The sequence below is a fragment of the Oncorhynchus tshawytscha genome, linkage group LG10, assembly GCF_018296145.1.
Source record: "Oncorhynchus tshawytscha isolate Ot180627B linkage group LG10, Otsh_v2.0, whole genome shotgun sequence".
NCBI lineage: Eukaryota > Metazoa > Chordata > Actinopteri > Salmoniformes > Salmonidae > Oncorhynchus > Oncorhynchus tshawytscha.
In genome coordinates, this window is record NC_056438.1 from 65709973 (window position 1) to 65724853 (window position 14881).

At 42.8% G+C, this 14881-nt stretch overlaps 1 protein-coding gene across 1 annotated transcript; it reads left to right on the forward strand.

Moving 5' to 3' along the window:
• Window positions 1-5042: 5042 nt before the first annotated feature.
• LOC112260673 (CCN family member 1) lies at window positions 5043-8913 on the forward strand. The gene is made up of 5 exons (XM_024435957.2): window positions 5043-5725; window positions 5938-6151; window positions 6570-6917; window positions 7131-7339; window positions 7527-8913. Exons 1-5 carry the CDS (start codon window positions 5672-5674, stop codon window positions 7818-7820), a joined length of 1119 nt encoding a protein of 372 aa, XP_024291725.1. The 5' UTR covers window positions 5043-5671; the 3' UTR covers window positions 7821-8913.
• The last annotated feature ends 5968 nt before the right edge of the window (window positions 8914-14881 follow it).

Consider the following 14881-nt stretch of genomic DNA (forward strand, 5'->3'; position numbering starts at 1 on the left):
AAATGACGTGTCAGTGAATATGGGGATGAGGTAGTTGGATGGGCTATCAGACACATTTATCGATATAAATATGTAGCTCATCTTTTAATATTTCGGCTCTAATACATTTGTGCTGAGTAAGTGTCACGCCCTGACCTTAGATATCTCTGTTTTCTATATATTTTGGTTAGGTCAGGGTGTGACTAGGGTGGGTACTCTAGGTTTTTGTATGTCTAGTATTTTTGTATGTCTAGGGTTTTTGTATGTCTATGTTGGCCTGATATGGTTCCCAATCAGAGACAGCTGTTTATCGTTATCTCTGATTGGGAATCATATTTAGGCAGTCAGGGAGTCGGATGAGGAGCTTGACGCAAGATTATGGAGAGAGGTGCTAGCATTGAGAGCGCTGCAGAGTGGGCGTGCTGAGGTGCATGTCATCAGCCCGGTGCCACCTGTACCGGTCCCACGCATCAGGCCTCCAGTGTGCCTTCACAGTCCAGAGCTTCCAGCGACAGTTCCCAGTCCAGAGCTTCCGGTGACAGTTCCCAGTCCAGAAACTCCAACCCCGGGCCACAGTCCGGAGCCTCCAGCGGCGGGCCACAGTCCGGAGCCTCCAGCGGCGGTCCCCAGTCAGGAGCCTCCAGCGACGGTCCGGAGCCTCCAGCGACGGGCCACAGTCCGGAGCCTCCAGCGGCGGGCCACAGTCCGGAGCCTCCAGCGGCGGGCCACAGTCTGGAGCCTCCAGCGACGGTCCCCAGTCAAGAGCCTCCAGCGACGGTGCGGAGCCTCCAGCAACGGTCCCCAGTCCGGGGCCTCCTGCGACGGTCCCCAGTCCGGGGCCTCCAGCGACGGGCTACAGTCCAGAGTCTTCAGCGACGAGTTGCAGTCCAGATCCTCCAGCGGTGGTTCCCAGTTCTGAGCCTCCGGTGATGATCCACGGTCCAGTACCGTCACGCCCTGACCTTAGATATCTCTGTTTTCTATATAGTTTGGTTAGGTCAGGGTGTGACTAGGGTGGGTACTCTAGGTTTTTGTATGTCTAGGGTTTTTGTATGTCTATGTTGGCCTGATATGGTTCCCAATCAGAGACAGCTGTTTATCGTTATCTCTGATTGGGGATCATATTTAGGCAGGCCTTTTTTTCCCACTTTCTGGTGTGGGATCTTGACTATGTGTAGTTGCCTGTCAGCACTCTATTGTATAGCTTCACGTTTTGTTTGTTATTTTGTTCGGTGTTCATTCTTTTAATAAAGAGAATGTACGCATACCACTCTGCACCCTGGTCTCCTTCATACGACGAATGTGACAGTAAGGTTGTGATGTTGGGAAATATTCAGAGGCGGTAACTTTCCATGGGAATTAACGGCAATATATGGGAATTAACAGGAATATGGGAATTAACGGTAATATGTGCAAATTAATATTAATACCATTTAAATGTAGATGTTTTTACATTGGATATATTTACCATATCATATGGAGACAAACATAAACATTTTACCTTATCATAAGTGTCAGGATTTGGCCAGGATTGTTCAGGTTTTGGTCACTAGATGCCCCCATTGTGCTTTTTTGACCCTTTTGTTTTTCCCTTGTTCTAGTTATTAGTTGCACCTGTGCCTCATTTCCCTTGAATGTATTTAAACCCTTAGTGTTCCTCAGTTCTTTGCTCTGTGTTTGTATGTTAGCACCCAGCCATGCTGTGAACTTTTGTTTCTCTAGTTGGATTTTCTTGAGGTACTCTGGTTTTGTTCTTGTTTATTTTTGATTATTCTTTTGAGGTTTGTTTTTTCCCTGCTGTTCTTACCACTTTGTGGATTTTCCTTGTGTCTTGGAGGATATACATTTTTTTTCTCTTGGAATTACTTTTGACTTTGTGGAATCATCTGCCTCATCTTCTGGGTTCTGCTGACTATTAGTGGCTCAGTTTACTAAGTGACTGTTTCTCACACCGGAGACCTGAGTTCGTAACTGGGTCCTGACAATAAGTAGACATAATTGCAAATGATAAAATCAATCCAATAGAAATAAAAAACAATTTAGTTACGAATTGAACTTTAATTAAATGAGTTGACTCTTCACATGGGATGTTTTCCACTGAACAACAAAAGGGAATATTGAATGATCCCCAAGGATCCAGCGCATCTCCCAAAAATGTTTTCCACATACATCTGTAAAACGATAGTCTAGAAACTAAATCTTTGGTTGTCTTCCTCTCAGGCTTCCTTGTCTTCTCCCTGGACCTCCTCAATGTCCACCTCTTGAACATCAGACTGAGGCCTCATCTTCACTGTCACTTTCCAACCTTGTTGAGGATGGCTCGTTGTCAGTCTCAAAAAGCCCAAAATTTGCCCAGATGGCCATCAATTTTTCAACCCTTGTATTGGATACACTCGACAAGAGATCCAAGGAAATGTTTAGATATGTGATGCGTGCTTTGGTGTATGTTCCCAAACAAGGACCAGTTGCGCTCTGAGGCGGCTGATATTGGTGGGATTTGGAGGATGGAGGCAACAGGGGAAACAGACTCAGATCCACAAAGTCCCTTCCACCAGGTGGCTGATGAGATATGTTGGTACGACTGCCCTATTGCATCGACATCCCAAAACCCTTGCTTGGAAGTGTACTTCGCCAGACTGTCAAGAACCTTGCCCTCATCCAGGCCAAGGTGGCAAGACATGGTAGTGATAACACCATAGGCCTTGTTGATCTCTGCACCAGACAGGATGCTCTTTCCAACGTACTTGGGGTCCAACATGTACGCGGGGTATGGGCTTCAAGCAGAAATCTTCACACTTTTTGATGTATTTCAGAACTGCAGTTTCCTCTGCTTGGAGGAACAGTGAAGTGGGCAGGGCATTACGGATTTCTCACTTCTGCAAGCAGAGTCTGAACATCAGACAGGATGGTATTGTCTCCCTCAATCCGTGCAATGGCTACTGCTATAGGTTTCAGGCTGCTTACAACGCTCTCCCAAAATACATAATTCAGGAGGATCCTCTTGATGCTGCTGCCCATTTTGGCAGACTGTGATATGACCATTTCTTGGAGAGACTCCTTCACCTGCAGGAGACAGTCAAACATAACAACACCACCTCAACAGGTGTTTCTGGGCAGCTTCAATGTGGTGCTCTTATTCTTCTCACTTTGCTTGGTGAGGTAGATTGCTGCTATAACTTGAGGACCCTTCACATATCTAACCATTTCCTTGGCTCACTTGTCGAGTGTATTCATTGTTTTCAGTGCCATGATGTCCTTGAGCAGCAGATTCAATGCATGAACAACACAGCCAATTGGTGTGATGTGAGGGTAGGACTCCTCCACTTTAGACCAAGCAGCCTTCATGTTCGCAGCATTGTCTGTCACTAGTGCAAATACCTTCTGTGGTCCAAGGTCATTGACTTCCTTCAGCTCATCTGCAATATAGAGACCAGTGTGTCTGTTGTCCCTTGTGTCTGTGCTCCTGTAGAATACTAGTTGAGGGGTGAAAATTATGTAGTTCTTATTCCTTTGCCCACAAACAATTTGACCACCCATCAGAGATGATTGCAATTCAGTCTGCTTTCTCTATGATTTGTTTGACCTTCACTTGAATTCTGCATCCAGCAAATGAGTAGATAAAGCATGTCTGGTTGGAGGGTTGTATGTTGGGCAAAGAACATTCAGAAATCTCTTCAAATACACATTGCCTGTGAGCATCAGAGGTGAACCAGTTGCATACACAGCTCGAGCAAGACATTCATCAGCATTTCTCTGACTACGTTACTCCATTGAGTCAAAATAACTTCTGATTCCAGGAGGATCATGAGCTGTTGCTATCGATAAGGTGTCAGATTCATAATTTTAACCTTGAATAGAAGTAGAGTGACTTTTGTCAGAGGTTGCTTGTTGTGAGCACTGAGGGAATTTTATGCACTTGGCCAGATGATTCTGCATCTTTGTTGCATTATTCACATGATTTGGCACTGCATTTGCAAATGTACACAGTTTTTCCTTCTACAATGAAATGTCTCCACACATCAGATAGTGCCCGTGGCATTTTCCTGTAATGATTAGGAAAAATATATACAAAAGAAAATAAATACAATTCCATTTACAGATAGTTAAGCAGTTAGATTAAACAAGTCCTTTGTAAGATTTTTTGAAAATGAAACATATGGAAACAGGTGAATTAACACTCCTCAGTTAGCAGGCTCAAGCAAGCTAAAACCCACATGGTAGCAAAAACTAACAAGCAGAAATTGTTTACAAGTTAGAAATGATTTAAACACAATTTTCTGTAGGCCACTATTTACTAGTTTAAAAAAACGTGTCATATAAAAGATATTCACCTCACCCAGTATTTTAATAAAACTTACCAGAAAGCATGTAGTCCTTGGCTCAGACCATATAGTAGTGTGGGCTCAATAGCATCTCATTAGTGTGCAAGATCTTGACAATCAGCTGTACATGGATGGAAGAATGCACTGTGCATGCAGAGGGTTGCAATTCCATTGAATTGGGGATAGTTCAACCAAAATATGCCACAAGACCTAGAACTGCCTTGTGTATCACACAAAAAAGGCTCAGTGTTGTAAGCTAACTTTTTTTGTGAATTTAAGCAAAATTCCCAAAATTCCTGGGCTTAACTTCCTATGGAAAATTTCTGGAAAGTTTCCGACCCTTTGCAACCCTAGTGCTGAGCCATCACATTTAGACCAGTCCATCACATGGCTGGGCAAAATAGTCACATAGTGTCATTGTGAAAAAGTAACAAAAGTATTTTTTAAAACCTTTATTTAACTAGGCAAATCAGTTAAGAACAAATTATTATTTACAATGACAGTCTACCAGGGAACAGTGGGTTAACTGCCTTGTTCAGGGTCAGAACAACAGCTTTTTACCTTGTCAGCTCTGGGATTCGATCCAGATACCTTTCAGATTACTGGCCCACCGCTCTAACCCAGGCCTGGGCAACTCCAGTCTTTGGGTCTTGATTGGTGTCCCACTTTTGCCTCAGCCCCGGCTAACACACCTGCCTCCAATAATCAACTAATCATAATCTTCAGTTAAAAATGCAATTAGTTTAAATCCGGTGTGTTTGCTGGGGATGGGGGATAAGCGTGACACCAATCAGGCCCTGAGGACTGGAATCGCCCAGGCCTGCCTAACCACTAGGCTGCCTGCCACCCCAAAGTAGCACATAATAGAACAATTATCATACAGGTATAGATATTAAAAAGGGTAACTACAATAGAAGAGAATATAACTTAATATAATATAATAAACTTCTTCCAGATTTCCTCAGCTGCACTCTAGGACAGAACATAACAGCCAACATATAAAAATATCTTAAAATAAATACTTTAAATACATGTTTGACTTCAGTTTCCAACATTAAATAGCCTAAAAAAGAAAGGAATAGAAAATAAAATAATCCCTGTAAAAAATAATGTAGACAGGGTGGTACTTGGCTTGAATGGAACATTGGGAGACATTCCTCGCATAGTTTTGGAACAATTCACCCCATAGGCTACGTCAGATCTCTTTCGGATATAAAAAATGAGAGGCTACACCAGCGAAACAGAAGACTATATATACCTTGTAATTCACACTGTAGTTAAGCCTACATTGTGTGCTCCGTGTCTGGAATAATCAATCTAAAGGAGGCTTTTTCTTTACTAAGGAAGATAAGAAGACTATTTCAATAGACATGAATATGTTGATGCTTTCCTTTGTTTTTTTCCTTTATGGGAGTTTTACTTCGGTAAGAAAATATATATTAATTAATTCATCGTAACCTACAATTAAAATCCGTGCTTGATTGTCAATGCCGAGGGTGATTAATTCAGATAGTCCTCACTCCATTTTACAGTATTTGTAGAATAAATAACATAAATTAAGTGAATATTTGTAGAAGTAATAACAAGGAATGAAGTGAACATGAATTTATCTTATAACATGTTTTTGTTATTTTAGGTATCTGCATCTTGTCCCTCCGAATGTTCGTGTCCTCCTGAGTTAGCCAGGTGCGCTCCAGGAATCAGCCTCGTGCCAGACGGCTGTGGATGCTGCAAAGCTTGCATGAGGCAGCTCAATGAGGACTGCAGCAAGACAGAGCCATGCGACCACATCAAGGGACTGGAGTGCAACTTTGGGGCTGGTTATGGCACAGCAAAAGGCATCTGTCGAGGTATGATTGGGGCGGCAGGTAGCCTATTGGTTAGAGCGTTGGGCCAGTAATGGAAAGTGTTGCTAGATCGAATCCCAGAGGTGACAAAGTAAAAATCCGTCGTTCTGAACAAGGCACTTAACCCACTGTTCCAGGGTAGGCCTTCATTGTAAATAAGAATTTGTTCTTCACTGACTTGCCTGGTTAAATTTAAAAAATGATACAAGTGTATTGGAAATACTGATACCCTGCTGTGGTCACTAACTTCTACAAATTAGTACAGACTCCAATAGGTTTGCCTGTAGGATTTTACGGTTATGAACTTGTTAATTACAAATGAGTAATTATGCTTTTGGTTTATTTACAGTTCATTCTATATAATTAGAATATTACACATGACTCACATTGTAACAGTCTCCCTGTCTGCTTCTCCAAACAGCCAAATCAGATGGAAGACCCTGTGAGTACAACAGCAAGATCTACCAGAATGGAGAGAGCTTCACTGCCAACTGCAAGCACCAGTGTACATGCATGGATGGTGCCTTGGGGTGTGTGTCCCTGTGCCCCCAGCAGCTCTCCCTGCCCAAACTGGGCTGTGCCATATCCAAGCTGGTCAAAGTGCCCGGTCACTGCTTTGAGGAGCTGGTCTGCCCTGAGGAGAAGGGGAAAGCCTCAGTGGACAAGAAGGTCAGCAAAGATGGCCGCAAGGATAAGCATTCTGATGATGACTTCACAAAGAGAAACGAGCTGGTGTCTTTCATCAGAGGAGGACTCAAGTCTTTAGCTGGTGAGTCAATGGAACTCTGTTTATTCCAATGGTTCAGTTTGTGAAATTATTGAGCTCCTAATGATAAAAAACTTTGGAATACATCCAGACAGAGAGTTTAAATGGAGAAGCGATTTATTATCCCCATCTGTATGTAGATTTCAACTCATGTCCAAGTTTTGTGAGACCCATCCAATACACATTGACTAATCGTCTTGCCATCTTTCCCCACAGCTTTCAGGAGTAAGCCTGAGAGTCGCTTGATGTCCAAGGGGAACAGGAGGTGTGTGGCTCAGACCACAGCCTGGTCCTCCTGCTCTAAGTCCTGTGGTACAGGAGTTTCCTCCAGGGTCTCCAACAACAACAGCCAGTGCAAGCTGGTGAAGGTGACTCGTCTCTGTGAGGTCCGCCCATGCTCCCAGTCATCCTACTCATTCCTGAAGGTATGCGTCTATACATTATACGGTCATTTTTCAGATGCTTTTATCCTAAATTACTTCTACAGATATTTTGAGTATATGTGGGAATCGAGCCGGCAGGAGCAATGCTGATATCACTTGATGAAACGCATGCATGTCCAGTACATCAATATTTTGTTTCATATTGTTCTTGTTCTGCTCTCACCAACAGAAGGGTAAGAAGTGTAGTCGCATTGCGAAGGCCAGCCGTCCAGTGACGCTGACCTATGCAGGCTGCAGCAGCGTGAAGAAGTTCCACTCCAGGTACTGTGGTTCTTGCCTGGACGGGCGCTGCTGCACCCCTCAGCAGACCCAGACTGTGGCCGTTCGCTTCCGCTGTGAGGACGGAGACACTTTCAGCAAAGACGTCATGGTCATAGAGTCCTGTTCATGTGACTTTAGCTGTTCCCATAACAACGAGAAGCTCTCTGGGCTCTCCAATGATATCCGTGAATCCAGAGTCTGAGGGGAAGGTTTAGCGTTCCACACCCTGTATGTAAACTAGGATTACAAAGGGGTGAGATGACGGGGAGTAAGGATAACTCCATATGTGCACTGCTATGCTGGAGACATTTATTTTGAGGATTTTTAAAAATGAATTGCTTCGTAATATTGGAGTTATTGGCTGCTTCGATATGGAGCGTTTTATGTTGTAATATTTCTGTTCAATGACAACTTGTTTTGTATGCATGGCTATCTTTTTGTGTTTATTTGTAAATATGAAAACATCTGCTTCGTGGCAGCTACTAGAATGATTTAATCATGAGTAGATTTGTCAAACAAGTGCCATTGTTTTTAATACCACAACATTATTTGTATTTATTTCTAAAATCTTGATGTTTTCTTAAGATATGATAGGCCATATTGGAAAATCATGTTTTCCACCATTTGTTTTTTAATGTTATTTATAAAATGTATGTATTTATGGAACCTGATGCTCTGTTGTGAATGACTAGATATCACAGTATGGACAGTTGATATTTAACCTAGTTTTATTGGCATTGCTTTCTCTAGTTTAATCTATCCTCCGCCCATTGTTAATTTAGAGTAAGGGATACCTGCTGTGTTTCTGGCTGACCCACTTCTGAGGGGATCTAGAGTTGAATGGATGGCTCAAATGTGTACATATATATATAATCTAGTAGTTCATTGTGTTTGTGGGTCATCTAATCCAGCTCCTACATTTCATTCAGTCTGCACAAACATCAACTCATCATAAAACCTCTAAATACATCCAAGTCTATTTTCATACAGTAAGTGTCTTTAACCTGATCTGTGGGCCATGATCTGCAACGGTAGTGGAGATCTCTGTTAATGTTGTACATATATTAGAGGTTTTTATGTGGTTTTTGATAAGTCATTGAGTTGTTGATTGGATATGCCTGGTTGTTTTTACCCACTTAGTTGCAGGACAGTTGGTGGGTTGGCTTGTCTGTTTTGGCTAGCTAATGTTTGCATTTAAAAGATGCATCTCCGCACCTGTCGCCTGATATAGTGGTCCTGGATGGCAGGGAGCTCAGCCCCAGTGATGTATTTGGCTGTCCACACTACCCTCTGTAGCGCCATGCGATTGAGGGCGGTGCATTTGCCATACAAAGCATGTTGCCTACCCTCACCACCTGGGGTCGGCCCATCAGGAAGTCCAGGATCCAGTTGCAAAGGGAGGTGTTCAGTCCCAGGGTCCTGAGCTTGGTGACGAGCTTGGAGTGGCCTATGGTGTTGAACGCTGAGCTGTAGTCAATGAACAGCCTTCTCACATAGGTACTCTTACCTACAGTACCAGTCAAAAGTTTAAGAACACCTACTCATTCAAGGGTTTTACTTTATTTGTTCTATTTTTTACATTGTAGAATAATAGTGGAGATGTCAAAACTATGACATAACACATATAGAATCATGTAACCAAAAAAGTGTAAAACAAATCAACATATATTTTATATTTGAGATTCTTCAAAGTAGCCACCCTTTGCCTTGACAGCTTTGCACACTCTTGGCATTCCCTCAACTAGCTTCATAACAGGTTTGTCTTGTTAAAAGTTCATTTGTGGAATTTATTTCCTTCTTAATACATTTGAAACGATCAGTTGTGTTGTGACAATGTAGGGGTGGTATACAGAAGATAGCCCCATTTGGTAAAAGACCAAGTCCATATTTAACTAGGCAAGTCAGTAAAGAACAAATTCTTATTTACAATGACGGCCTACCCTGGCCAAACCCTTCCCTAACCCTGACGACGCTGGGCCAATTGCGCCGCCATTTGTGCTCCGCCCTATGGGACTCCTGATCACGGGCAGTTGTGATACAGCCCGGTATCAAACCAGGGTCTGTAGTGATGCATCTAGCACTGCAATGCAATGCCTTAGACCGCTGCACCACTCGGGAGCCAATAAGCGAAGAGAATAAGCAAAGAGAAATGACAGTCCATCATTACTTGAAGACATGTAGGTCAGTCAATTCGGAAATATCAAGAACTTTTAAAGTTTCTTCAAGTGCAGTCGCAAAAACCATCAAGTGCTATGATGAAACTGGCTCTCATGAGGACCGCCACAGGAAAGGAAGACCCAGAGTTACCTCTGCTGTAGAGGATAAAGTCATTAGAGTTAACTGCACCTCAGATTGCAGCCCAAATAAATGCTTCACAGAGTTCAAGTAACAGACACATCTCATCATCAACTGTTCAGAGGAGACTGCGTGAATCAAGTCTTTATGGTTGAATTGCTGAAAATAAACCACTACTAAAGGACAACAATAATAAGAAGAGACTTGCTTGGGCCAAAACACATGAGCAATGGACATTAGCCCGGTGGAAATCTGTCCTTTGATCAAATTTTTGGTTCCAACCGCCGTGTCTTTGTGAGATGATCTCTGCATGTGTGGTTCCCACCGTGAAGCATGGAGGAGGTGGTGTGATGGTGTGGGGGTACTTTTCTAGTGACACTATCAGTGATTTATTTAGAATTCAAGGCACATTTAACCAGCATGGCTACCACAGTATTCTGTGGCGATACGCCATTCCATCTGGTTTGCGCTTAGTGGGACTATCCATTGTTTTTCAACAGGACAATGACCCAACACACCTCCAGGCTGTGTAAGGGCTATTTGACCAAGAAGGATTGTGATGGAGTGCTGCATCAAATGACCTGGCCTCCACAATCACCCGACCTCAACTCAATTGAGATGGTTTAGGATGAGTTGGACCGCAGAGGGAAGGAAAAGCAGCCAACAAGTGCTCAGCATATGTGGGAACTCCCTCAAGACTGTTGGAAAAGCATTCCAGGTGATGCTGGTTGAGAGAATGCCAAGTGTGCAAAGCTGTCATTAAGGCGAAGGTGGCTACTTTGAAGAATCTATTTTGAAATGTTTAACATGTTTTTGGTTACTACATGGTTCCATATGTGTTATTACATAGTTTTGATGTCTTCACTGTTATTCTACAATGTAGAAAATAGTTAAAGTAAAGAAAAACCCTTGAATGAGTAGGTGTGTCCAAACTTTTGACTGGTACTGTAGGTGGGTGAGCGCAGTATGGAGTGAAATTGCATCGTCTATGGATCTGTTGGGACGGTATGCAAATTGGAGTGGGACTCTAGGGCATCTGGAATGATAGAGTTGATGTGTGCCATAACCAGACTACAGATGTGAGTGCTATAGATTGCTAGTCATTGTTGCAGGTAGCCTTAGAGGTCTTGGGAACAGGAATGATGGAGGTCAGCTTGAGAGATGTGGGGATTACAGACTGGTACAAGGTTGAAAATGAATATGCCTGCCAGCTGTTCTGCACATGCTCTGAGAACACGCCCTGGAATACCGTCCCCGCGGCCTTACGAGTGTCAACCGGATTAAAAACATTACTCACGTCGGCCTTGGAGAGTGAGATTACCCAGTCCCCTGGGTCAGCAGTGGCCCTCATGCACGTGTGTGTATTTGTGTCTGTAATAAAAAAAGTGTGTTATAACTTCATTTGCTTAACATGTCAGGCATCAGCATGAAAGAAGAATGAAAGAGAAAGAGACAGAGATGCATCACTGACAGTATTACGTAAGCAGACTTGGACAGGGGGAAATGAGGGCATTGACGCACACAGAAGTAAAATGCGTCCATCGTGTGTCTGAGGAGTACCAATGTCACGATTTGCGCCGAAGTCGGCTCCTCTCCCTGTTCGGGCGGCGTTCGGCGGTCGACGTCACCGGCTTTCTAGCCATCGCCTCTCCATTTTTCATGTATCCATTTGTTTTGTCTTGTTCCTTGCACACTTGGTTTTCATTCCCCAATCAATCTACATGTATTTATTCCTCTGTTCCCCATCATGTCTTTGTGTAAGATTGTTTGTGTTACGTGTGTATTGTTGATGCACCAGACTGGCTTGTTTTTTCTGTGTTATTTTTCACGAAGATGTTTATTGTTAAACATAATTCTTGTGACTGTTTTGCACTTTTGCCTAAATAAAGTGTGCGCCTGTTCACAAATCTCTGCTCTCCTGCACCTGACTTCGCTACCAGTACACACACATCCGACAACCAAGGAGTTTTGTCTTTGAACACTTGAGAGGAGTGGAACAAGTCCATATATGAGCTTTAAAAATCCTAGATTCCCCCTTCAGTTTACTTCCTGAATTTAAATGGAACTGACCCTGTCGCTAACCATGGGAGGCAGAGAACTTGACTGACATTATTAGGCTATGGCCTATACCCCAGGGCAGAGGTATTCCATCCTTACTCTACGAGGCCGGAGCCTGCTGGTTTTCTGTCCTACCTAATAATTCATTGCACACAGCTGGTGTCTCAGGTCTAAGTCAGTCCCTGATGAGAGGGGAACAATTTAAAAAACGCAGTGGAACTCACTTAGAGGTCCAGAGTTGAGTTTGAGGGCCCTAGGGTTTGATGAGTTTACATAATAGCAGCTCACCACCAGACAAATGCAGGCAGGATTTTGACTCAACCAATAGCCCCATAATCATACCATAATCAATGGTGGTCCAGTACACTGGGTATTCTGGACAACTAATCATTTGAGGTCAAACCTTCCCTTCTGTGAACGCTGTAACAGAGGTTTGAAACGTCTAAATTACAGCCTCTTCAGTCTTTGGCTGTAATTAGAGGCAAAGAAAACAGAATGAAGTCAGAATGAAGTCATCATCACATTGTCACACTCTTTGGTCCAACTCATGGCAGCCAGGTAATATACCCTCACATAGAATGTATGGTTGTATGGTTATCTTATGGTCAGTGAAGGGGAAACACAGTACAACAGTAATTCGCATTGATTAGGTCCAATGGAAACAACACTGTCCATCTCTGGCTGTCACAGGGAGTAACAACTGTTCCTGGATGTCATCAGATGTGTCAAGTCAAGCTTATGTAACAAAGCATTGTGAGAGATGCCAAGGTTCCTGTTGGTAGGCCAGGCTATGGAGTGTACCTTAGTTCGACTGGAGGCCTGTATACCCAAACAACCTCGAAAACTCAATATCCCAGTTCACATAAACACATCAACAGCGAAACACAAAGAGGCCAAGAGGGGAAGTAAGGAAGTATCAGTGGACATGTGGTTCACATTGCTGCTCGTTTGTTGTGTTCCATCTTGAAATATACTTACTCCTGTCACTATATTTGACCTTATGTTACCTGATTAATAAATGTATATGGTATGTCAATGAATGGAGAAGATTAACTTTTTATATGGAAAGTTACTGTGAGAAAAAAGGGGAACAGCAAAGTATGTTGAGTAAGTTGAACAGAAGGTCCCTTGTAAACATCACGGAGAAGTGACCTGATGAAGGGGAACCGCTACCAGACCGCTTAACCGCGCAACATCTAGGCAGTTTGGAAAACAGATGGACAGTTCTGAGAAGTCACACACATCTCATCTTGACATACAGTATATATGCCTGTTTGATCACTGTACAAGTGTGTTTGCAGCTGAAGCATCCAGTGGGTTGAATAAACTTGGTTAGAGTTTTTTCTAGTTGTCCTTCTGAGTTCATCCTGTTTGTTCACAACCTATCAGTTGAATTGTTTTTGTCTTTTACATAACTGAGACTGTGTTAGCTCTGCGTTGGATATCTGGAGATCCTGTGATGAAACCAGGCCTGACAGCTAAAGCAACTGTACCTTGTTTTCAGATGTTGGCAATCAATCAGATTGTTTCCCTCCAAATGTTATGCAAAGTGTTGACTGACTACTCCTGAACAACACCCTGGAGACAGTGAGATCCCAAACAGGTCATGAAACTGGCTCTCCGAGGTTCGCATATCCTGCACAGCACCGCTGAGTGATATACAGGCTTAAGACTTTCCTTAAGACCTTCCTTAAATAAAGGGATAGCTCGAGATTTTGTCAATTAAGCAATTGTTTTCTACTTACCAAGAGTCAGATGAACTCAGGGATACCATTTTTGTCTCCGCATGCAGTTTGAAGGAAGTTAAAGGTTGTTTGTGATGCGATTGCTAACTAGCGGAAGTCTATGCCAAAATCTCGACCTATCCCTTTAAGACTTAAGAAAAACAATTTGGATCAGTACGCTGAGTAAAAACTCTGTCTGTGTACAATATCCATTATCAACTTTATTGAAATTCTATTTACAGTGCCTTGCGAAAGTATTCGGCCCCCTTGAACTTTGCGACCTTTTGCCACATTTCAGGCTTCAAACATAAAGATATAAAACTGTATTTTTTTTGTGAAGAATCAACAAGTGGGACACAATCATGAAGTGGAACGACATTTATTGGATATTTCAAACTTTTTTAACAAATCAAAAACTGAAAAATTGGGCGTGCAAAATTATTCAGCCCCTTTACTTTCAGTGCAGCAAACTCTCTCCAGAAGTTCAGTGAGGATCTCTGAATGATCCAATGTTGACCTAAATGACTAATGATGATAAATACAATCCACCTGTGTGTAATCAAGTCTCCATATAAATGCACCTGCACTGTGATAGTCTCAGAGGTCCGTTAAAAGCGCAGAGAGCATCATGAAGAACAAGGAACACACCAGGCAGGTCCGAGATACTGTTGTGAAGAAGTTTAAAGCCGGATTTGGATACAAAAAGATTTCCCAAGCTTTAAACATCCCAAGGAGCACTGTGCAAGCGATAATATTGAAATGGAAGGAGTATCAGACCACTGCAAATCTACCAAGACCTGGCCGTCCCTCTAAACTTTCAGCTCATACAAGGAGAAGACTGATCAGAGATGCAGCCAAGAGGCCCATGATCACTCTGGATGAACTGCAGAGATCTACAGCTGAGGTGGGAGACTCTGTCCATAGGACAACAATCAGTCGTATATTGCACAAATCTGGCCTTTATGGAAGAGTGGCAAGAAGAAAGCCATTTCTTAAAGATATCCATAAAAAGTGTCGTTTAAAGTTTGCCACAAGCCAACTGGGAGACACAACAAACATGTGGAAGAAGGTGCTCTGGTCAGATGAAACCAAAATTTAACTTTTTGGCAACAATGCAAAACGTTATGTTTGGCGTAAAAGCAACACAGCTCATCACCCTGAACACACCATCCCCACTGTCAAACAT

Coding starts and splice junctions, on each gene's coding strand:
- LOC112260673 (XM_024435957.2), top strand. CDS start 5,672: ATGAATATGTTGATGCTTTCCTTTGTTTTTTTCCTTTATGGGAGTTTT. Junction 6,918..7,130: donor AGGACTCAAGTCTTTAGCTG/GTGAGTCAATGG, acceptor CTTTCCCCACAG/CTTTCAGGAGTAAGCCTGAG. Junction 7,340..7,526: donor CATCCTACTCATTCCTGAAG/GTATGCGTCTAT, acceptor TCTCACCAACAG/AAGGGTAAGAAGTGTAGTCG.